This window comes from Verruconis gallopava (genome assembly GCF_000836295.1).
Source record: "Verruconis gallopava strain CBS 43764 unplaced genomic scaffold supercont1.2, whole genome shotgun sequence".
Lineage (NCBI taxonomy): Eukaryota > Fungi > Ascomycota > Dothideomycetes > Venturiales > Sympoventuriaceae > Verruconis > Verruconis gallopava.
The window spans coordinates 916,357-937,709 of record NW_015622138.1 but is presented as its reverse complement, the minus strand read 5'-3'; the positions used below and the strand labels follow the sequence as shown (position 1 = coordinate 937,709).

Below are 21,353 nucleotides of genomic sequence, written 5' to 3'. Positions count from 1 at the left end.
AGACGACACAAACGTGGGCGTTGAGGTTGCGAGTACAAGGTGCCCCAGCTTACCGGGGATCGGAGACATGATCGATTATGTAGAATGATGTTGGCCATGTTGGGAAAGCCTGCAAAGAGAGCGTCCCATTCTGGCCTTGCGGCAATCCAAATCCTCCAAAAAACTTCTCATCCAAGCAATTTGTATCCTCCAATCCGAGCACCAAACATCTGAGGCACTCATGACAATGTCTCCTGTGCCATCACGCGCCGCGCCCAAGTGCCCGCAAAATCCTGAGGCTGAACGATTTTATTCTGGGCGGTACCTGAAATAGTACCTAATTAGCCTCCAAATCCTCGTCCAAGCTCGTGGGCACTAAAGTTAACCAGCCCCGGCCGTCAAAACTCGATTGCGTGCTGTGCGATCTTGATTTGTTCCCGAAGCGCCAACGAGCGGGTTAGTGTGGAAATGCACGTCCGCCATTTTGGACGGCAAAACCCTGTTGGCTGAGCTTCGATTATGCAAACCAGACAGCGGATGTACGCATGACCGTCCGCGAGTGGACGACGTACAGAGATGCGATGAGCGGCATGGCTCCAGGCCGAGCGCTGCCGTTCTGCCTCGCTACGAATTGATGTGCAAATGTGGAGTCTACGTCGGCGCGGACAGCGTGAGCATCTAATTTACCTGATTTTTTTCCTCCGTCGTTTCCCTTCTTCATAGAAGGCGAGGTTGTCCCACCGTCTTGTGCCGGATACCTAGTTAAACCCACTCGTTCACCGCCGCTTCGTCTCTTGAAGAGATCAACTGTTCCTTCACGCCTTCAACTATTGAACTCATCTGTTGCACCACTGGCTATTGGCAATCCTTCGATGCCATAGGCGTTTATCACAGCACCGCTTTTCCGCAACCCTACCGTTTGCAAATGGGGAAGCTCATCAAGAACCACCTTGCCAGACTGATCGTTCTGACAGCAGCGGCATGTACGTTTTCCGGTCCCAGCATGAACAAACCGGTACACGACGGGCTCTAACATGATCAAAACTTTGCAGATCAAGTGGCCGCCTCGCTGGAGGGCTTCTTCTGGCCAAAGATCTTCTGGGACTTCCTCACCACGAACTTCGACCCCATCGTCAAACCGATCCCGGTTCTGCAAATCGTAAATCTCTGCTTCGGCCTGCTCGCGCTGGCGTGGGAATGGCCCGTCAAGCAGTTCGCCGGCACCTGGTTGCACCAAAGCATTGAGTTCCGCCTGCTGGTCCTCCCGCTGCTCGCCTTCACGAGCGTGCTCATGTATCAGAGCACAAACGCCTGCCTCTACTACCTGATCGGCATGGCCATCTACTTCTGGGGCTACAGCGAGGGCGAGGTGCGTCTTTTTTTCTTATACTTTATATATTTTCCCCCTTCCTGCCTTTATTCGTGCCGCCAACGACAACGTCTCAAATTGACACACGTCCTCCAGATCGTCTGCGAGAAGCCTTGGGCGCTCCCCAAGCGCGAGAAACGAAACCTCGCGAAGGCTGAGGCCTGATTCCCGAACGAGGCACCCACACGGGATCTTGGCTTTTTTTTTCTTTCCCATTTCCAAAGGATCTTTTGTGCCTGCGTCAGTACCGATTGTAATGCTCCAACCCCTCACTTAACCGGTCCTCTCCAAGGGATGGAAAGGGATTCATTGGATGGATAGCATGGAATAGGGGGGCTACTACCTACGTTCACTGTTTCTATTCTGCATAGCGTTTGGCGTTTTTTTTCTTTCTTTTTCTCTCGCTCTCTCTTGGGGTCCACAAAGATACCACCAGGCACGCCCCGACCTGCCAACAAAACACAGCCAACGGCACAGCACGAGACATTAACAAGCATCATAGCATTGTATCACTAGCGACCTAATGGCGGTATATACATACACATATATCAAGTCGAAATTGAGCGCGACAATTCTAATCTTTTATTTTTGAGACGGCTTTATTTCCCCCCACATCTTAGATCTCGTTTGACGTCCGTTGACGATCCGCAAATTCGATCGGTTGGGGCTTGAATCCAACGGCAGATTGCGCAACTGTTGCCGCGTCCCTTTCGCACTAAGCCTGCGGCACCACCCCATGCGCGTGTGTGATGAGCCATCACAACTCTAAATCCTTCTGGCTTGCCTAACACAACGTGTGGCGAGGATCCTTGACGAAAATTCGGGAACGGCCCAAGATAAAAGAATCCAAGATGCCGGGTAGAAAAAGTGTTCTAGAAGACTTCTTTCTGACCATCACGTATTCCCGTGTTTGGGGGAAGTTAAGCGCAGCCAAAAAAAAGCTTTGTCTCGGGCATTGGATGTACTGGGTATCTACAGATTGTTACGTTTTGACAATGATTGTGTCCTTTGTCGTCCTCTTCAGCATGACTGTTCGCCGTCCGCCCACGCGTCAGCAACCTTCTCAGCGAGCTGCAACCGCAATATCCTGAGAACATCCTCGCCTTTCAGGTTCCTCTTGAGGCCCTTTCGCCAGTCCCATCCTCGTTTAACGTCGCTTGACTTGATCAGAACAGCGCTGTCTTCTCCACTGATCGTCATCCCGGTCTCTTGCGAGTTGAGCATTGAGCTGCCGACCAAGCTGAACTGGCTGCTAGCCGTCATGCCGCTAGTCTCCTTCCGTAGCATCGCTCGCGGAGAAGGCACATCCGAGCCAAAAGCATTGTCGAGAGTGGTCTGGTATAGAGCCTCGCAAGACGCATAGATACGCGGGCCAATCGTTTGAAGGTCTTCCACGGCCTTGAGCAGAGTGAATAGTTGAGGCAGGGTGAATGCTGAGGTCGGGCCCCTCAACAGCGGTAGGGCTTCTCCAAGGAGCACGAGAAGACTGTTCACCGGCACTACAACCTCAGTGCTCGGATCAAACAAGCCGCCACGGATTGGATCGTTGGCACTCGAGATGACAGTCAGAAGGGCCGCAGCTGCCTTGCCTCTCCGTGCCGCATCGCTCACATCTTCCTCAACTTTCTCATCGCGTAGATCGTAGAAACCTCGGAGCGTTGCGTAACCGCTCAGCCAGGTTGCCAGGCGTTGCGCCGCCTCCAGGTCTATTGAAGCCAGACCATTAAGTGTCTCCTTTGGAGATTCAATGAATTCCTTCATCCGAGAATCCAGCTTCGATTTTGGTGGGTACGCTGCCGATTGGACGAGCGAGCTTGTGATGAGCACATCAATCACTTTCTTCGCTTTGCTAAACTTGTGGGCACGCAGGTAATACATGATGGCATCGCCGTAGTTATGGGTCGAGTCAGAGAGCATGTCGGCATATTTCTATGATCTGCGTCAGAATTTGCTCCACCAATGCACCCCTAGGCGGAAAGCCAACGTACCTCAGAAATGTTCATGGCGTGTTGGCCGAAGCCAAGCTCACTGCATAGAATGAGAACGCCATCGACTTGCTCGCTACTGGTGAATTGCATGCTGTCGAGCAGTTCAGTGACCTTGCTCTCCGCTTTGTCAATGTCGTCGAGGCGACTTAGCACTCTCATCGCCAATTCCCAGCCCTGCATCTCGACACCCAAAGTCGATGACACGAATGTCTTCTTCTGGTCCGCCAGAATGACTGCATATTGCTGCAGAATGCGATCCTTCATGCTGCTTCTCTGCGTCGGCTGTCCATAGCTTAGAACCATAAGATCGCTCTTGTCAAAATTCTCGATGGTGCCTCTCGTGTCGGCGTCAAATAGCCAGTGTCCCGCCGTCGCCAGCTCGGTGAGTGCGCTTGCGATCGATATGGACCAATTTTTGCAGAGTTCGATCGCTAGCTCAACTTCGCCGAGCATGACACAGGCCAATCCCAGGTGCAAGTCGTTTGCGACATCTAACCCCTCTCGTACGTCCTCCTCTTCCAGTGCTAATGCCAGGGATGTGGCAATCTGCGTGCGGTATGCTTGCAATGGATTCAGGTCCACCTCGCGCGTGTGTTTGTGCTTCGACAACGAGTGTCGACTTGCGGCCAGACTGCCCCTGCCAAGGCCAACCTCGTTACCGTCCCACCACACAGTGAGGGCGACTGCTGCCTCCAGCCAGTCGAAACATGATTTGAGAATGTCGGCTGGATCGCCCGAAAGCTGGTTGTACATGTCCTGCAGCGGCTCATAGATCTCAAACGGCACATTGCTGTCAATCTTTCGGCTGCGCTGGCTCATGCTCAAATTGTCGCTACGTCCAAGGTGCGAGCCCCACAAGCTAACAGATCCGCTGCTCTCCTGCTCTGCATAGTTACGCAATTCGTCGCTTGCCGCTTTGACCTGGTGTCGGAAAAGAACCCAGTCTTGGTCCTTAACGTCCCAATTCTGCGCTGAGAGGGCAGGGCATTTCTTCAGCGTATCAACAGCTTTGGAGATGACCTCTCTTATACCGTCAGCCTGCTGGTCGGTGAATTGCTGTTCGGAGTTATCTTCGAAGCGTGCGCCTTCAAGCAATCGAATCACAATACCGAAGCGCCCGCGATTCATCGCGAGATAGACAGCGTCCCAGAAGTTGGGCGAGGCATAGTAGCCTCGCCGCTGCTGCGCTAGCACGTCGCTGATTGTAGCCGCACTAGGATCATGGTTCTCGTCAAGCCAGTCAAGCAGGGCTTTGGGTACGGGCTTTCGTTCTCCGGCGTCAGTCTGCGGTATGTAAAGCAGCCCCAACAAACTTGCAAGCATGACTGCTTTTGGAAGGCCCTGGTTACTGTCAGATGGACCGACATTTTCACTTTCGACCTCCTCCCTGGTCAGAGCGCCGTAGTGATGCCATAGCTTTAGCAATTCTCCTGCCATTTCTGACGACTCCTCCGAACCCGCTCGAGACCTCATGACGCTGAGCAGTGGCTCGGTCTGGAGCTCTGTTCCGACAATCATGTCGTCGGGCTCATTAAGGCTTAGGGGACCTGCCGAGCCGGCAATGCCTTTGGCATAACCTTGGATATCGAGGCCCTCGATGCGTCGAGGCATATCAGGTGCTTGTCGAAGCACCTCGCCAGCCCTTGTCCTCTTGTTACCACGCGGTGAATCGAAACGCGAGCTTGCGTTGAGCGACCTCATGAAGCCAAAACCAGGGCTGATCTGCGCAATGCTATCGTCGACCATCATCGAGTCCTCTTCCGGAGCCGTAAGTGCAGGCGCGAGTCCGTCATCTGAATTTGCGTCGTCATCGATAACTATGCGCTCTGGAGGACTGCTGGGCAGCGGCCGTCGCCCCCGATCGATTGCTCCAGACTCGTTGCGGCCTGGAAATAGCTGTCTTGAGCGTCCAGTGCCGAACTGAGAGCTTCCGAAGGCCGAAGAAGGCGGAGGAGGGCCCTTTGGCGTGAAGGAAGGGAACGGGCGTGTCGCAGACGGCGGTGGACCAGCCGGCGTCGTCGAAGGGATACTTCGAAACGACCGCCGGTCTGGCGTCGAGGGCGGATCCGACGGAACCGCGAACATGACGGCGGCTTGGAATTGTGTGTCTTGGTGGTTGGCCGGGCGTGTTTGCGTCGTAGGGTGCGAGTGGGTGGAGCTACACGAGCTCTGAGGAAGACGGGATAATCTGCAGTGGCTACGGGCTGATGCACATTCGGGCAATTGTGATCGCAATGTGCAAGCTTCCACTACAAAACAGGCAGACTGGCAGTGCGATTGGCGAACATAAAACCGTGGTCGTCTGCGCGGGCGTCGATGGACAACCGCCGCAGCACCGGCTCCTTCGTGTGCTGTGATGGCGCTCTGCCAGCAAGAAGAGTTTCTTCGACTGGAGCTCAGCACGCTCGCGGACGTGTTTGTGCGCCTCAGGCACCAAGCCCTCTCCCTCCGCGCTCTGCCTTGGTGGCCTGGGGGCGTCAGGCATCAAACCTCCAAACACTTCCAGTCCAGGTACGTGGATCGTCCGGGAGCGAAGATTGTCGAGCGCGGACGAGCCAATGGTAGCGGTGGCATCGTTACTCGGGCGCAGATGGCGGCCTGTCACCAGCAGGAAACCTTGTGCTAAAGCCTCTCCGGCACAAGTCTCCATGACTACGCGCTGTATTACCACTTCGAGCCTCGTTCGTCCAGGTGCAAAGTCCCGGAGCCTTGCCACGCGCGAGACTGGGACCCGTTTTGCGTTCGCCGCGAAGACTTTCTCTTCCCGTCCGCTTCCTCCCGTGACACATTTGTAAATGATGGGAAGTCAAAGTCGGCGCGCGGTAGCGAAAGCCACCCACCAGCGCTCTAGTCGTTTTTTTTCTCTTGCGTCCTTGTCGTGCGCTGGCCCCAACGCAGGTGACGACAGCGCTGACACATCCGAGCGTCCGCCCTTTGCGCCGGCCTGCTGCGGTTCGACCGGACGCCATCCATGTCTCTCTGTTATACAAAACGAAACTTGACGCCTTTCCCGTCTTCCGCTTGAACTTGTTTCGAGAGTCTCCGCCTGCGTTGTTCTGTTGCCCGCCCATTGGCCGTCTTCCCGCCAAACAAACGTCGTTGTTTCTGTTCCGTCCCGCCCCCGCCTGCTGTAGCCGTTCAGCCACAGGAAGTTTACTCTTGCATCTCCACAACAGCTGCTTTTGCCGTATGCGTTGCGACTCCACCCGCCTGCCATGTGGTCGAGAGCCAAATCTAGCGGCAAGGCGGGCTTCGACAAGGTCTATGGATGGGTGGACAAACTCGGCGCCCCGGTGAACAGACTGTCCAACAAGGTGGGCGCGGAAGCGTTCTGGCCCACGACCTTGGACAAAGAGAGTGACAAGGCTGCCCGTATATTGCGCAGCTTCTGCAGTACGTCGTGTCACGGCGACACTGTCCCCCTCACGTTGGTGCGACATGTGCTAACCAGGCGCGCGTGTGAATAGAGGATGGCTTTTACGAAGAAGAGATCAAGGACACTCCAGCGGGCATCAAGCAGAAGCAGAAGGTGATAAAGAAAATCCCCTCAGAGGTGAGCAATTGCCAAGCCACAGCCTTTCCTTGCATGGTTCTGACGGATGTGCTGTAGGTGATCAAGAATGCAAAGGGCCTTGCCATATTCACCGTAATGCGGACCGGCCTGTGGTTCTCAGGCGCGGGAGGAGCTGGCATATTGGTCGCTAAGCTCCCGGATGGCAGCTGGTCGCCGCCGTCTGGCCTCATGTTGCACACGGCCGGATTGGGTTTTCTTGTCGGCGTGGACATTTACGACTGCGTCATGGTCATAAACACAGAAGAGGCGCTGCAGGGCTTTTCGAAACTGAGAGCAACTGTGGGGGGCGAAATGAGCGCTGTCGCCGGACCGGTTGGAGTGGGTGGCGTGCTGGAGTCAGAGGTGCACAAGCGGCGGGCTCCCATCTTCACGTATTTAAAGTCAAGGGGTTTCTACGCAGGTGTGCAGATAGATGGCACCGTCCTTATCGAGCGGACGGACGCCAACAAGGATTTCTACGGTCGTGAGATTGGTGTCATGGAGATTCTGACGGGAAAAGTCGAGAAGCCTCCTGCTTCAGTGAACACGCTTTTACGGACAATTCGAGCTGCACAGGGCGACGACGTCTCATGGGACACGCTGCCTACCGAGCCCCCACCGAGCGACTTCGAGATCGACAACGACGGGCACATTTTTGGCATACCTGACAAGATGGACCCCGATCCGTATGGCGTTTTGGCGTTGGAGAAGGAAGGATTACAATTGAAGGAGGCTGGCACGAACAAGCGCGCATCTCACGAAGCCTTCACCTTCAACCCGAGCCCGTCCAGCCCGGTATTCCAGACGTTCAACCGCAACAGCATGGACGGCAGAAGCACGAGCAGGCGGAGTAGCTGGAGAACGAGTGTAGCCACCGTGGCAACGACAACTGCACCGTCTCGGCCCCCGTCTTCTATGGTGGACATGGCAGTGCAGACTGACTTTGAGAATGACACCCCACTCTCGAGCCCGAAGAGCCTCAGCAGCGCCGGAATAAAGAAGATGGCGGACATTGCAGAAGACATACCATCAATTGATGCCTCTGTCAACGCGAGTACGACGACGTTGCCGGTGGACCAACCCGCGACGAATGGGGCGCATGCCGTACCAAAAGTCGCGGAAGCGGCGACTGGAGATGCAACGGGGCACGAAAAGTCTCTCGACAAGCATGAAAACGCCGAAGACGAGGAAGAGGAAGAGCCTGTCGTTGTCCAAACCGTTCAGACTGCAGCCACACCGCAGTTCATCAACCGCGCTCGCCTCGTCTCGGTGAAGAAGCCCAACGCTCCGGCCCTCCCACCGCGAAATCCTGTCCGCGAACGGGGTAAAGGTCTTATCATCGGCTCTTCCAACCCTCGGTCGGACAGCTCCCAGGACGAGACGTCCCCACATCGTCCGTCTACGGAGCGCACCCGCTCGCACGACTCGATGACCTCTGTCGACCTCGCTGAGGTGAAGACAACGACGACAGAACGCAAGGACAACGAGGATGAATTCCACTCTGCAACGAATACGCCTGCGCCGAGCTCGCCGAAGCTTGCGCCTATTGACGAGACGACTGGGGAAGCTACTCCTGTAGCCTCCACTGCCCACGCCTAGATCATGCACGCCTGCTTTTGGGTCTTGTTTTTGCTTCACCTCATGTTGTGCCGCGCGTTGGCCCTCATTGTTAGGCGTTCTTCCTGGCCCTGCGCTTTCGCTCACAAATATCTGGGGCGGGATGTATAGACGTGCTAGACAGCATACAGAAAAGCGAAACGAGATTTGCTTCTTTCACAGAACGCAAGATCTCATAATGTATGGAAGTACCTCTTTCCGGGTCTATTATGACGGGATACAGGACTGTGAATTTGGGTGGGAGGTCCAGTTGCTGTTTTTCTTCTCTCGTTTTCTTCGCTGATATCCCTTCGTTTAGTGTTTTGGCGTGCTCTATATCATTTTGATGGGTGAACGCTTTGGAATGGATCCTCTTGTTTGTATGCTAGGCGGTCCAGCGTAGATTGGCTTGAGTATGATTAGGCTTGAGTATGGACAACGAACATAGCAAAAGCTTGGATTCCACGCAGAGGGTTCATCATGCGTGTAGACCTAGCACAGCACTATAAGATACATTACCACTAAGTTCCTCAAAGTCACAAAGAACTCTCGTACGGGGGTTGAGAAACGTTGCAATCTCTTGTCAACAAAGCCTTGCCGAAGCTCCGAGAACGACCTCGACTCGTAGTGAGGCGTGCAGACAAGATTGGCCACGCAGTCCAGGAGGATTTGGCCTTCAACACCTTCCCTCTGCTCCCCTCCCCCTCCCCCGGGTCTATCCGGCTTCAAAAAGCTCGAACCCGTGGCCATACCTCCGCATATCCGCCGAGTAGGATTGGAAACGGTGGATCGCAGTCTGCATTTTGCGAGCAAGCTGTTCGCTTGTACGGTCTCCGGCAACCGACGCAGACATGCATGCGAACTGTATTGAAGGTCTTGGCATCAACGTCGCTCGTAATTGTTGCAGAGCACATGGCGAGAGCGTAAGAATAGCAACTCATGTCTGTCTGTATGTGGGTCCGCGTTACATGGTCACGGGCGCGCAAGCTGCGATCCTCGCACGCACAGCAGGGCATCATCGTTCCACCCTGACTACTAAGGTTCTGGAGAGGTCGGTCTGGCTGGTCGTTTGCATACTGGGATGGGCCGACAGGATCTACTTGCTCGTTGCAAGCCAGAAAAGGCGGTCACGGCACCTTTGTCGATTGTATCGCCAGGCAACTTAAAGGATTGCGTACCGACCTCACGTATGATTGACCCAACATCATAGCATCTACAGGCTCCATGCGTTCCCGCTCATCGGTGGGCGGAACAAACGTTGGGCATGCCGCTGCCGCTAACGAAGACATCGACGTCACGAGGTGGATACTGAGCAAGCAAACCCGCGGCAGCTATATTTATAGCTCTCCTGGTGCGAACGAGGCGGAAAATAAAAAGTCATTTCTCATACTTGTGCATCACTAGGCTACTACGGTACTCTCGTTTCCAAGGGAACCGGAGAGACAGAGCATGGAATCGCGCTGGAGCGTGTGGGGATTCAATACTTGGCATCTTGGATCGAGTTTGTTAAGGGCATGATGACTTTCAGATGCAGACGATGCAGGGTGCAGCACATTGATCCAAAGCAGGCGCTAGGTTTGCAGCAGTGCAATATTATACTGCACAGAGGGGGGTGTGTGTGATGATGATGTGGATGATGATTCATCCACCTATAAACACACCAGAACTGAGTTCGTTGTATAATGTGCGCAGATACGTCTCCGCAAATACGGTGGACCAAAAGCCCCTGCAAGCACCCGCTCTATTTAGCAACTGTGTCGTCCCTCGCTCCATTGACGCCGGGGACATCTCGGGCGAGCCTTCCAGCGGGAAATACGAAAAAGGCATTTCTAAGTCTTTTTGCTGAACGGAGGCGTGCACGAGCATGATCGACAGTGAGAGTGCTAAGAAGGGGGTTGAGTGGAAATGCGAGTTTTTTTTTTCTTCTTCTATGGAATTCGAGAACTCGATGACCCATGTTTCCGAGCATACAGATCAGCCAAAGAGCACCATCCCAGGGTTCCGAAGTCGTGAGGAAATGGCACCTGCAGAGCTGCGATCACAACCTCACTAGGGCACGCGAGCGTTCAAGTTTGGCAATGCTGGCGGGGAAGAGCAACGCTACGTAGCAAGATACGAGAGAATCGATAGAACGGTAGAACCACAATCCATCTGATGGTTCCATTCGAACGTACGGTAAACAGCCAAGGCGACCGACGAACCTGAGCGAGGCCAGCCGCGGGTAGATGTTGCCACGTTACGGACGCAGGAACGAAGCAGCTTACGGCGCCGAAGAAGGCGGATTTCGAGGGTTGCAAATCCAGAAGATCAGATCTCGGAGCTGAACGAGACGAAAAGCGGTCTGCTGAAGCCTGAGTGGAGAGGGCTGTGCGAGTGTATTTTTTTTTGTCTGAAGAATGGGAAGAGTGTGACGTCGAGAGGGAGGCCACGGAAGATCGGAAGGATGCTTAATTTAGCACAGGCGTGGTTGGAAAACGTGGGCCAGCCGTCCGCCCATTGGCCGATCGCGCCTTCTAGCCACACGCGCTTGTCGCGAAATGGAAGTACCTTGCGGCGATCTGTCTCTTTTTTTTTTGGTTCCCTTGTCTCTCTAGACCACAGCCACGAGCTGTCAAAGACGTCCATCTCGGGCCATACACCGTGCCCTCCACCACGCCAAAAGAAGATGTTGCATCATCTGCCCACTACCCTCACGCGCGAGCACTGTCCTGGAAATGCCTAGCTGGACCGTTGTGCCCGTTGCGGCCGGCGTCCGCGTGCAACATGCTGGATCGTCCCCATGAGGTTTAACACATGGCTCTGTTGCCATACCGGCCCTTGTAGGAGCTTGGCGGTGGGCAGATGTCACAGTCACATTTTTTGCCTCGACCGTATTGTTGCGGGTCTAATTATGGCTATGCCTTTATTGATTATACGAACTGTGATGATTAAGATGATGACGATGATGCCAGCCCACACCCAGAGCGCGGTTATAAGTATTCGTAATCATCGCCGTGGAAACACGTCTCCATCGCCATCGACATCATTGATCAACTCTAGCACCTTCCTCTCGCTCTTGGGAGATATATATATATACGAGTCGAATCACGCCGCATCCTTCGCTCAATCGGCAGTACCTTCGCTACAAGACTATACCTTCGCTTGACTCCAGACAAGCTCTCCAGTCACCCGTTTTCTATAATCTTCAAACGCGTATCGCCTCTAGCACTGAGAACCTGCACGCCTTAATCGTTAAATGACCATGCCATCCTACTTTACTTTGCTTGCCGCGTTGCTTGCCGGCTCTGCAGCAGCTGGCGGCCACTACGGCAACCACTACGGCAACCAAACTTCTTCGGCTTCGTCCAGCTCCTCATGGGCGCCGTCCAGCTCCTCGTGGGCACCGTCCAGCTCCTCGTGGGCACCGTCCAGCTCGTCGTCGTCGACGCCGTCGAAGTCCGCGTCTCAAAGCTGGCCACCACACTCGAGTGTGACCAAGAGCTCGAGCGCATCCGTGACAAGCTCATGGCCAATCTCCAAGAGCACTGAGACGATCACGTCGTATACGACGACCACAGTCTGTCCCATCACGACAACGAAAAAGCACGGCTCCACGTGGGAAATCGTTACTACGTACACGACCAGCACGCTTACCGTCACCTCGTGCGTCGGAGGCTGCAGCCACTATTGGCCTACCTCCGTCGCTCCGCCACCACCACCTCCGCCCAAGCCAACCACTGAGACGCAGATTGAAACCGAGACCAAGACGCTCACAACTGTGTATCCCACCACGTTGACCTCTACCATCACCAAGTTTGTTCCGTGCAGCACGCCGGTTGCCACCTCATCCGGCACGACGTATTACAGCACCTGGCTGACGCACAGCTACATTCCAACGACCTGGCTGACGACCGTGACCGAGACGTTTACCTCTGGCCACCCACAGCCTACCGTTGTGCCTCCCCCAGTGTCGCCGCCGGTGTGCCCACCTGCCGTCACCGTCACCGAAACCGTCACCGTCACCGCTCAGCCGGTCAAGCCGACGCCACCTCCAGTCTGCAACGAGTGCCACGTTGAGACCAAGACGATCACCTGGGAGAACGGCCAGACGACGTGCGTCACGTACACGCATACCAGCTACCCGACCCCGAGCTCCAAGCCAGCGCCTCCTCCAAGCTCCAAGCCGGTCCCGCCGGCCTCGTCGACGTCAGTCAAGCCCCCGATGAGCACGGGCGCGTCTAGCAGCAGCAGCAGCAAGTCAGCGACGGGCACAGGCGGAATGAGCTGGCACAAGCCAACGTCGGCCACCAAGGCGTGGTAGAGAGCTAAGACGGATCACCGAGCACACTCCTTTGACGAAAGACACTTGTTCATGACGGACCTTGACGACACTCCTTAAATAACCACTTGTAATGTTTTTTTTTGGGGGTTGATACGACAATCCTTTGATGTATAATTTGCATAACATAGCGGCAGCAATACGCATATATGGGATAGAGGCTTACAAAAGCATTTGAAAACGGGCGTTTTCTTCTTTTTTTCCTGTTAATAAATTAAAAAAACTTTTCTTTTCCGTGCCGTCCGTTCGCCAGTGCTACTACAAGTGCGCCACTTTTTTTTTTTTCATTGTCTATCCACCTCGTAGTCAACATTGCAACAACTGAAGCGATCTTGGGGACTTTTTTTTTATTTTTTATTTTTTGTTTTTTATTTATTTATTTTTATTTTTTACTTCTACCCATAAAGATGACCTAGATGGCGCATCCATGCGTTGATCCACGTGAGCAAGGCTGGACCCCTTTGGTCGTCGGTGATTGAAAGTAGAGAAATTGCCGACGGCGAAGTTGCGCTCTGAGGGCGGAGATCCTTGAGCATGATCTCCGGCGACCGGTTGAGCAACTTCAGGAGTGGTCTCGGCGTCCACGCGCGTTGTTCGCAACTACGAATTCCCCTTTTCCCCAGGCGCGTTATTCCAAGCGGAAACGTAGCAAAGCGTTGCGGAGAGCAAGCAGAAGCGCTTGGGATCGCGCGGCCCAGCCAACATGGCGTCGAGGCACCTGATGGCGCGTTGGAGCGGCGAAGACGCTGCTGCCACGGGCAAGCAAGGATGGTCTGCAGAACGGCGTTGCAGCGAGGAGTCTTGAAGATCCGAAAGATCTTCAGAAACGTCGCGAGGAGCGACCAGAACGCATGGGACAGGCCTCAACCTCGGCACACACCCCATTTGGGACGCGGAAATTTCTCCATGACGCCATGGCCGTCGTGTCGTCTCGACAGCGTCGCTTGCGACCACAAGCGCCGAGACGGTGCGCATTGCTCTCGTCCGCGCCACGCAACGGCCACGACAGAATGTTCGGACGGGTGCTTGTGGAGTGACGGCGCTGGCCCATCTCCAGGCCGTCATCGTCGACGGTCGAGTCTGCGCTCGAGGGCGGCCGCATCGCGGGCGTGCGCCAGTCCTGGGCCAGCAAGCGCCCGCAGGCTTCGGGCCGGCCTCTGGGGGGGCGCCAGCGGCGTTTCTTGCGCTTGCGGGACCCCCCAGCAGGCGTGGATGGCAGATCGTTCACCGCAACTGGACGTTCGTCTCCCTCGCCCGCCGCCTCCTCGACGCCGCCCGGCCTTTCACATGCAAACCCTGGTGCAGCCTGCGCCTGGCATCCACACTACCGCGCAAAGCTTCCATCACGAGGGAAATCCCATTTCGCGGACCCCAGACTCTTCATCATCTGCGTCGAAGCACGAACCGACGGCCGTATAAACATCACAGCCGTCCTCGTGCCTCCCCTATTTCTTGACCGCTCTCTCTCCCTCTCCCTCCCAGTCCCATCATCCCATCTCCAGCTCTCTCCACATCCTGCTCACCCACCATACCCACAGCCCAGGACCTGCCAGTAGACCGCGCGAGCGACCACACGTCTCGTCATCCCTCGCAGACACGCTTAACCTCGCTCCAATTTCCTAATCCATAAACAAGAGCCTCAGACACTCACCCACCTACCCACCCACACCCCCACACGCGTACATCGACAATGGGGCTCGCCGATCCAGCTTTCGCCTCGTCCGCCGCCTTCGACGCCATCCAGGCCGCCATCAACGACAACCCGAAGGAGAAGGCCCAAGCAATCAAGACCGCCGGCACCATCTTCGGCTTCACGCTCAAGAACAAGGAGGGCAAGACGGCAAGCTGGCATGTCGACCTGAAGAAGACGGGCAACGTCGGAACCGGCGAGGCGCCTGCAGGCGAGAAGGCCGACGGTGAGTTTCTTTCTTGTGTCGTTCCCCCTTCCCTCTTCCCAGATTGAAAAAAAAAGAAAAGAAAAGAAAACGAAATCCCCTTGTCTGCGCCTCGCAGTCCTACGTGCTGACTCGCGCCCGTCTTTTCGGTTTCTAGTCATCCTGTTGCTGAGCGACGAAGACTTCGGCAAGCTCCTCAGCGGCACTGGTAACCCCCAGTCGCTGTTCATGTCCGGCAAGCTCAAGGTCCGCGGTGACATCATGAAGGCGACCAAGTTGCAGCCCGTCCTGGGTTTGGTGCAGACCAAGGCTAAGCTATGAGTTCATGCCATTCTTTCTCTCTGTTTAATTTTTTTTTTTCTTTTTTTTTGCGTGTGTGATAAGGGGACAAACGTGGAAGGACACGGGAGAACGCATGGCATCGAGCGAAATGAATGCGCCTTGTCAGGCACGTTTTGGGGCGTGTCACCCAGCAGCAAATGCGCAAAGCGTTGTGTGTAACGTTAAAATTAAAATTCACTTTGTCCGGCGCACACATTGCAATAAAAAAAAAGGTGGCTGTCTCTTCATTTAGCCCTGTCTGATAATCGTACGCCCGGAATTCGCAAAAGGCCTAATACCTCCTTGAATGCGCATCATGCATTTCACCTCAAAAACCGTCATATAGCCTTTCCCATTTTGCTGCACGCCATCACACGAAAAGCATAGTTATCTCGACCCCAGCCGTCACATTTACGGCTGATAGTTCCGAAGCTGCGGCAATGTCAGTACGCTGCGGATATTTGCAAAAAAAAAAAAAAAAAGGAGGGGCTACTCACGTCGAGTGTCAGTGTTTTGCTCGAATTGATGCCTTGGTCTCTCATGACGCCGACCAAGGTCTCGCTCCCTTCAAACAGACCAGCCTTCAAACTGATGACGATGAACTGCATGCCAGGCCCCTTGTGCCGCTGAATGTACGCCAGGAGTTTGGCCACGTTGGCATTGTCCAGCGCCGCATCAACCTCGTCCAGCACAAAGAACGGACTGGGCTGATAGCTGTGCACAGCGAACAGCAATGCCAGCGCCGCCATCGTCTTTTCACCGCCAGACAGGTGCTCCATGTCTCGGAACCGCTTCAAGGGGGGCATGGCGTGGTATTTGACACCTTCCAAGTAAGGCTCGTCTTCATTTTCAACATCCAGGTACGCCTGTCCACCAAGTGGTGTCTGCTGGCTCTTGGTGAGCTCCTTGTACGTAGTCGAGATTTGTTCCTTGATGTGATTGAACGCCTTCTCGAAAAGCTGCTTGCGCTGCGAACGGACATGTTCGAAGTCTTCTTTTGCTTGGTTTGCGCGGCGCTGCGCCGCCAGTCTCTCCCTATCGGCCTCCTTGAGGCGGAGTTCAGTGCTCGCCAACCGTTCGGCAACATGCATGTTCGGTGCCATCTTCTCGAGCTCGTGCTCGATGTTCTTAATCTTTTCTTTCAGTGCTTCTTCCATCTTCTCGGAGCTGTCCGCTCGGAGCTCCGCGTCAAGCTTATCGTAGTCGACCTCAATGCCAAAATCATCAGCTGCATTGACCGTGAGAGTCGTGTCCACATCCACATCCATGGCATCGCCATCTGCATCCCCAGTCACAAGCGGGAGCTCTGAAAGCGGCCTCGAATTATCTGTCAACGGAATCTTGATCTCTTCAATTCTGCATTGTCGTAGAAGTGAGTAATGCTCAGCGCGATTCTTGGCAATTTCGGCTTCGAGCTCGCTAAGCCGCCGCTGTCTCTCTGCAACGCTTTTGTTACGCTTTTCGAACTCACGGCGGATCTCATCAACTTTGCTTGCTTGCTCCTCAGCCTTGCCCTGAAGCTCAGCCAATTGCTCTGCCAGCAGGTCGAGCTCAGCTCGTAGGGTATCAAGTTCATCTTGTATCCCTCTCTTTTCCGCCTCGAGACCCTTCACAGTCTCCTTGTCGCGCTTGATGGAGTCTTGAAGAGCCTTGATTCTATCCTCGGACTTCTGCAGACGCGTCTTCTCGAAAACCAGCCTGTTTCCGATGCCATGAATTTGCGTGGCAAACTTTTGCTTCTCAATCAATGCCTCCTGCTGGAGCGATCCCTGTTGCTTTTCGTACGCGCGAATGTCGCTGTAACCGAGACGTTGGCAGAACGAGGCAAAAACACGGTCCTCAACATCACTGATGAACTTCTGATAGTTTTCAAGCTGCTGGCGCAAGTTGTCGACAGCCTGAGCTTGTTGTTTATACTTAGGTTGGAGATCTTTGAGCTGCGCCTTCTCAAAGTCAATCTCCTTTTTCTTGTCTTTGAGGTTCCGCTCCAGGGCCTTGACCTCTTCTGAGAGCTCACTGTAACGCATCTCTAATCCATGCAGTTCACTCTGCAGAGTCTCCTCTTCATGGGCACGTCTCCGGTCGTTGGAGGGATCGAGGCCTCTGATTTCAGCTTCCAATTTTTCGAAAGTACGAGTCAGACCAGCAGTCGCAGCGTCATCCCACTTAGCTTGCTTGTCTTGACGACCTTGACCGCCGGTCATCAGACCACCCTTATGAATCTTAGTGCCATCAAGAGTGACAGCAGTAGCTTGAACTTTGCGCTCGAAACAAAGATACTTGGCAACTTCCATTGAATCGCAGACCATCGAATTTCCGCATGCGTAAAGAACTGCTCGTTCATAGGCGCTATCAAACTCAATCGTGTCAATGGCAAGGCGCATGCCTTTGTGCATGCCCCTCAAACTTGCGTTAACCGCCTTGACCTGGATGGTATCCAGCGGGATAAAGGCCATCCAGCCGGCTCGCTTGCTCTTGAAGTGAGCAATGCAGTCATTCGCGGTCTGCTCAGTGTCTGTCACAATAGAATCAAAATGTCGGCCAAGCACGACGCCCATGGCGGTCTCGTATTTCTTCTGCTTTGGTCGGCACAGTTCATGAAGACGGCCCTTCACGCCTGGAAACAGAGATTTAAGCTCACGGACCAATTCCCTTGCTGCCTGTTCTTTGCGTGACGCTTGCTGATGGCCTCGAGCTTCATCCAACCTGCGAGCGATCTCCTCGAACTGCTCGATCTTCTCACGACGACGTTGCTCATTACGTACCCTATCAGATTGCAACGTGTTGTATTCCGTTTTCTTCTTATCAATCTCTGCTTTAGTTGATTTTAGCTGTGCGCTCTTCGTAGCGTGTCTTTCCTTAAGCTGGCTGTAGAGTTCTTCAATCTCCCTGAGCTTGGATTCGTGTTTCTCAATCTGCATCTTGAGGTTGCTCGCCGTTTCCTCGTCCGTCTTCAATTTGCGTGTAAGATTGTCCACCTCTATCTGCTGCGTGGCCGTAGCCTTGCTGACTTCGCGTCGAAGGTTGTTGTACTCGGCCAGATCATTAGCAGTTAACGCCCGTCCTTGTTGCTGCTGAACCCGGTTCCATTCCTGCTCCCAGCGTGCTTGAGCCTTTTTGATCATAGCAAGATCTTTCTCGTATTTTTCGACATCTGCTTTGTACTTATCACGATCCTTGGCTATTGTCCTTAGACGCTCTTCCTGCTCAGATATCCGCTGGTTTGACTGAGCAAGTTGTGTGTCCTTGGGGATTAAACTGTTTTCTTTCTCCTCCACCTCCTTCTCCTTCTTCTTGATGGCTCTTTCGATCTTCGAAACTTCTTTGGCCGCTATGGCTTGTTCGCGCTTGGCCTCCTCGAGCTTCTCTTCGTACTTTTGCTGAGCACGTCGGAACTCCTTCAGTTCTTCCTGGTGTTTTTGGATCTCTTCACTGGATTGCTCGATGGCTTTCTGGAAGCGGAAGAGCCTCCACAAGACATGATTGACAATGGCTGCATCGCGCTCAGTGAGTTTCCGTTCGTACGCCTCTGCTTCTCGCTTCTGTTCTTGATATTGTTTAATCTCGGTATTCATAGCACGCCTCTGCTGAAGTTTGAATGCGTGCTCGTCATCAGCCTTGATCATCTCTTCCTTCAGCCGCTCATACTCGGCCTTAAATTCTAAACTGCCCGATATCTGTTCAACCAGTTGCGTGAGTTCGCGCGGCGAGCGGGAAGCAATAGACTCGACGTCACCCTGAAAAACTAGGAAGTTGCGTGCCTTTACTAGAATGTTCTCCGCCTCAAGAGCGTCGGTATACTGTTTCGCAGTTACGAGACGATTGTTCAGGCGGTATTCGGTTTGTCCGCTGCTTGTGATAGATCGCTTCCACGTGTGCTCGTCTCCTGCGTCGTCTTCGTAAACGGCCATAACCCATGCCGTGGTGGGATCATTCCGTTGCGAGCTGCGCTGCGTCGGCGTCTCATCATCGGACCCGGCCTCGCCATTGGCTTGACCGATCGCTTCCGGACCGTCGACTGCGTCGCCGTCGGCGTTAATTTTTGAGGTTTTCAGGACGCGCCCGCGGTATACGAGATCTTTAACATTGGAAGAACGCAAGTAAGACGATTTTATGCCGAGAACGAATGATATCGCGTCCATCCTGCGCGCGATTAGCCGAGCCTCGTGAAACGACAATGACAGAACCTACGAGTTAGACTTGCCGGAGCCATTCGGCCCTATGATGGAAGTGAAGAACGAGTCACCGAACAAGAGGACATGGTGTCCCTTATAGGACTTGAAATCTGATTGTTGTCAGCCAGCGTATCTGTGACAGACCCGTCGGGCGCATACTGGAGAGCTCAAGTCGAATAAGCTTTCCCATTGTCGCGTGTGCGCAACAGCGCGTCTATGATTTTGAAAATATTACAAGACGGTCATTCGACAGGCAAAGATGCCCAACGCCTATCTCGCTAAGCACGAAAGGCGCGATGCGTTTTAGAAGTGGTGCATTGTGTAAATCAACTTGCCCGCAAACTCCCAACGCCGTCGCGGTGAACGCGTCGGGCACGTGCAGCGACCCCACCCGAGTTCATCTTCTTTCTGATCTTTCACAGATTGTAGTCCACTACAGCTTATGTGCATTCCCGGAAGCTTATCTACAATTGCTGATATCCGCAAGTCGAGACTAGTCCCTTCTTTTGCGAGAGAGTCAATTCGTAAATGCATTTATCAAAGTTTATTTCGCGTGGTCTGCCCTGGTAATGTGCCAAAACTGCCTCTCGTACACTCTTGCGACTCCAACACCTCGCCAGCATAGATGCTTCTCTTGGGATTACAGGCCTGTGTAGTTGCATATTTTGTACTTACGTGATTATCATAGGAGTGATCTGGGCCATACAAGCGTCTATTACCCGGTATCGGCACCGTAATTGTGATTCACCTCCGCTTTCCGTACAAGCTTGCAGTATGCGTAGTCTCCTCAAGTTCCATACCCTCATATTCGGCCCTGAAGCTCATAAAAGCAGAGACCAAGTTGTCGGGATAAGCTTTTGCTTGGTCTTAGAAATCATCTCGACGTAACAGCCTGTATTTGCAAATCAACATATCTCTATCAGCAAGCAGTGGCGAGTGTGGAGGTCATGGCTAAAGCAAACGTTGGCATTATCAGTCTCGGAGAGATGGGAGCAGCCATCGCCCAATTACTACGGGCGGAAGGTTTTCACGTGCTCAGCAAGCTCGAGGGTCGCAGGTTTGTATTTGAATCACATATCCCTTGGTTTCCCAAGTCACATGCTAAAGTTTTGGCTGGCAGTGAGGCTACAATGAGCCGTGCTGCAGCGGCAGGTGTTAGATGCGATTTCTCCAGCGATGAGGCTTTTATCGAATCCTGCGACTATGTGATGTCCATAGTCCCTCCTTCTGAGGCTCTCGCAACGGCAGAACGTATCGCGAAAGCGTGTACAGTCAACCGCATGCGCTCACCGTTAGTGTACCTCGAACTCAACGCTGTATCACCTTCTACGGCGAAGTCCATTTCAAAGGTCTTCACTTCCCTGGACGTGCGTGTGATAGACGGTGGAATCATCGGGGGACCACCATGCATCTCCGAATCAGGGTGGTCGTGTCCCTCGATTGTTCTATCGGGACCTTACAAACTTGCAGAGGCCCCCTCAGAGGGTGCAATACTCGCAAAGGTGTTGAACACCAAAGTTGTAGGCGACGAGATAGGCACAGCGAGTGGCCTAAAATGCTGCTTTGCCTCCCTTACGAAAGGGTAAGACTGCGCCTAATGTCGAACGCTTGTTTTAAGTCCCGTCAAGCTAATCCTAAAACCTGCAAGATACACCGCGCTGGCCATCCAAGCATTCTCCACAGCGTCTCGCCTTGGCGTGCTCGAGCATCTTGAAAAGGAGATCTCGAATTCACCTGGTGGAGCCAACAGACTCGAAGCATCGAAGAGGTCGCTTTCAAGTATGCCACCCAAAGCCGGACGCTGGGTCGAGGAAATGGTCCAGATCAATCAGACCTTCAGTGAGGAGGGAGGCTGGGGCAATGTTAAGCCTTCGACGGATATCTTCAAGCAGATTGCTGGAGTGTACGAATTCGTTAGCAGGGGGACGGACTTGGGTAAAGAGCATGTCACCAATCGACAACGAGGCAAAACTGCGGAGGATGCTGTTGACGTGATCTGCCAGGCACTGAGTGGCAAGCATTGACGCTGGGAAAGCAATGATACTATAAAGTATATACATATTCACATGTACAGGTGAAGATCTGAATGCGACGTCCAAATTGGAGACCACTTCGTTTTTTTTTTTTTTTTTTTTTTTTTTTTTTTTTTTTTTTTTTTT

At 53.7% G+C, this 21,353-nt stretch overlaps 7 protein-coding genes across 8 annotated transcripts; 5 read left to right on the top strand and 2 right to left on the bottom strand.

Annotated features, from left to right (window-relative positions):
• Positions 1–609: 609 nt before the first annotated feature.
• On the top strand, positions 610–1,942 carry PV09_00828 (uncharacterized protein). The gene is made up of 3 exons (XM_016353625.1): positions 610–962; positions 1,032–1,348; positions 1,445–1,942. The coding sequence occupies exons 1-3, from the start codon at positions 905–907 to the stop codon at positions 1,511–1,513; spliced, it is 444 nt and encodes a 147-aa protein (XP_016218778.1). The 5' UTR covers positions 610–904; the 3' UTR covers positions 1,514–1,942.
• Positions 1,875–5,696, bottom strand: PV09_00827 (uncharacterized protein). The gene is made up of 2 exons (XM_016353624.1): positions 3,337–5,696; positions 1,875–3,277 (listed from the first exon to the last, which is right to left on the bottom strand). The coding sequence occupies exons 1-2, from the start codon at positions 5,419–5,421 to the stop codon at positions 2,369–2,371; spliced, it is 2,994 nt and encodes a 997-aa protein (XP_016218777.1). The 5' UTR covers positions 5,422–5,696; the 3' UTR covers positions 1,875–2,368.
• Positions 5,697–6,228: 532 nt separating this feature from the next.
• PV09_00826 (uncharacterized protein) lies at positions 6,229–9,075 on the top strand. Its single transcript, XM_016353623.1, has 3 exons — positions 6,229–6,729; positions 6,804–6,889; positions 6,947–9,075. The coding sequence occupies exons 1-3, from the start codon at positions 6,552–6,554 to the stop codon at positions 8,486–8,488; spliced, it is 1,806 nt and encodes a 601-aa protein (XP_016218776.1). The 5' UTR covers positions 6,229–6,551; the 3' UTR covers positions 8,489–9,075.
• A 2,343-nt stretch (positions 9,076–11,418) lies between these two features.
• On the top strand, positions 11,419–13,039 carry PV09_00825 (uncharacterized protein). Its single transcript, XM_016353622.1, has one exon. It carries the CDS (start codon positions 11,721–11,723, stop codon positions 12,783–12,785), a length of 1,065 nt encoding a protein of 354 aa, XP_016218775.1. The 5' UTR covers positions 11,419–11,720; the 3' UTR covers positions 12,786–13,039.
• Positions 13,040–13,994: 955 nt separating this feature from the next.
• PV09_00824 (uncharacterized protein) lies at positions 13,995–15,312 on the top strand. The gene is made up of 2 exons (XM_016353621.1): positions 13,995–14,719; positions 14,856–15,312. The coding sequence occupies exons 1-2, from the start codon at positions 14,494–14,496 to the stop codon at positions 15,017–15,019; spliced, it is 390 nt and encodes a 129-aa protein (XP_016218774.1). The 5' UTR covers positions 13,995–14,493; the 3' UTR covers positions 15,020–15,312.
• On the bottom strand, positions 15,216–19,504 carry PV09_00823 (uncharacterized protein). Its single transcript, XM_016353620.1, has 4 exons — positions 19,354–19,504; positions 19,211–19,304; positions 15,517–19,162; positions 15,216–15,451 (listed from the first exon to the last, which is right to left on the bottom strand). The coding sequence occupies exons 1-4, from the start codon at positions 19,382–19,384 to the stop codon at positions 15,431–15,433; spliced, it is 3,792 nt and encodes a 1,263-aa protein (XP_016218773.1). The 5' UTR covers positions 19,385–19,504; the 3' UTR covers positions 15,216–15,430.
• A 138-nt stretch (positions 19,505–19,642) lies between these two features.
• On the top strand, positions 19,643–21,304 carry PV09_00822. 2 transcript variants are annotated; one of them, XM_016353619.1, is made up of 4 exons: positions 19,643–19,966; positions 20,028–20,251; positions 20,315–20,776; positions 20,843–21,304. In XM_016353619.1, the coding sequence occupies exons 2-4, from the start codon at positions 20,142–20,144 to the stop codon at positions 21,216–21,218; spliced, it is 948 nt and encodes a 315-aa protein (XP_016218772.1). In that variant the 5' UTR covers positions 19,643–19,966; positions 20,028–20,141; the 3' UTR covers positions 21,219–21,304. The 2 variants fall into 2 exon arrangements, with proteins under 2 accessions (XP_016218772.1, XP_016218771.1); XM_016353618.1 differs by having other exon boundaries at positions 19,643–20,251.
• Positions 21,305–21,353: the final 49 nt, after the last annotated feature.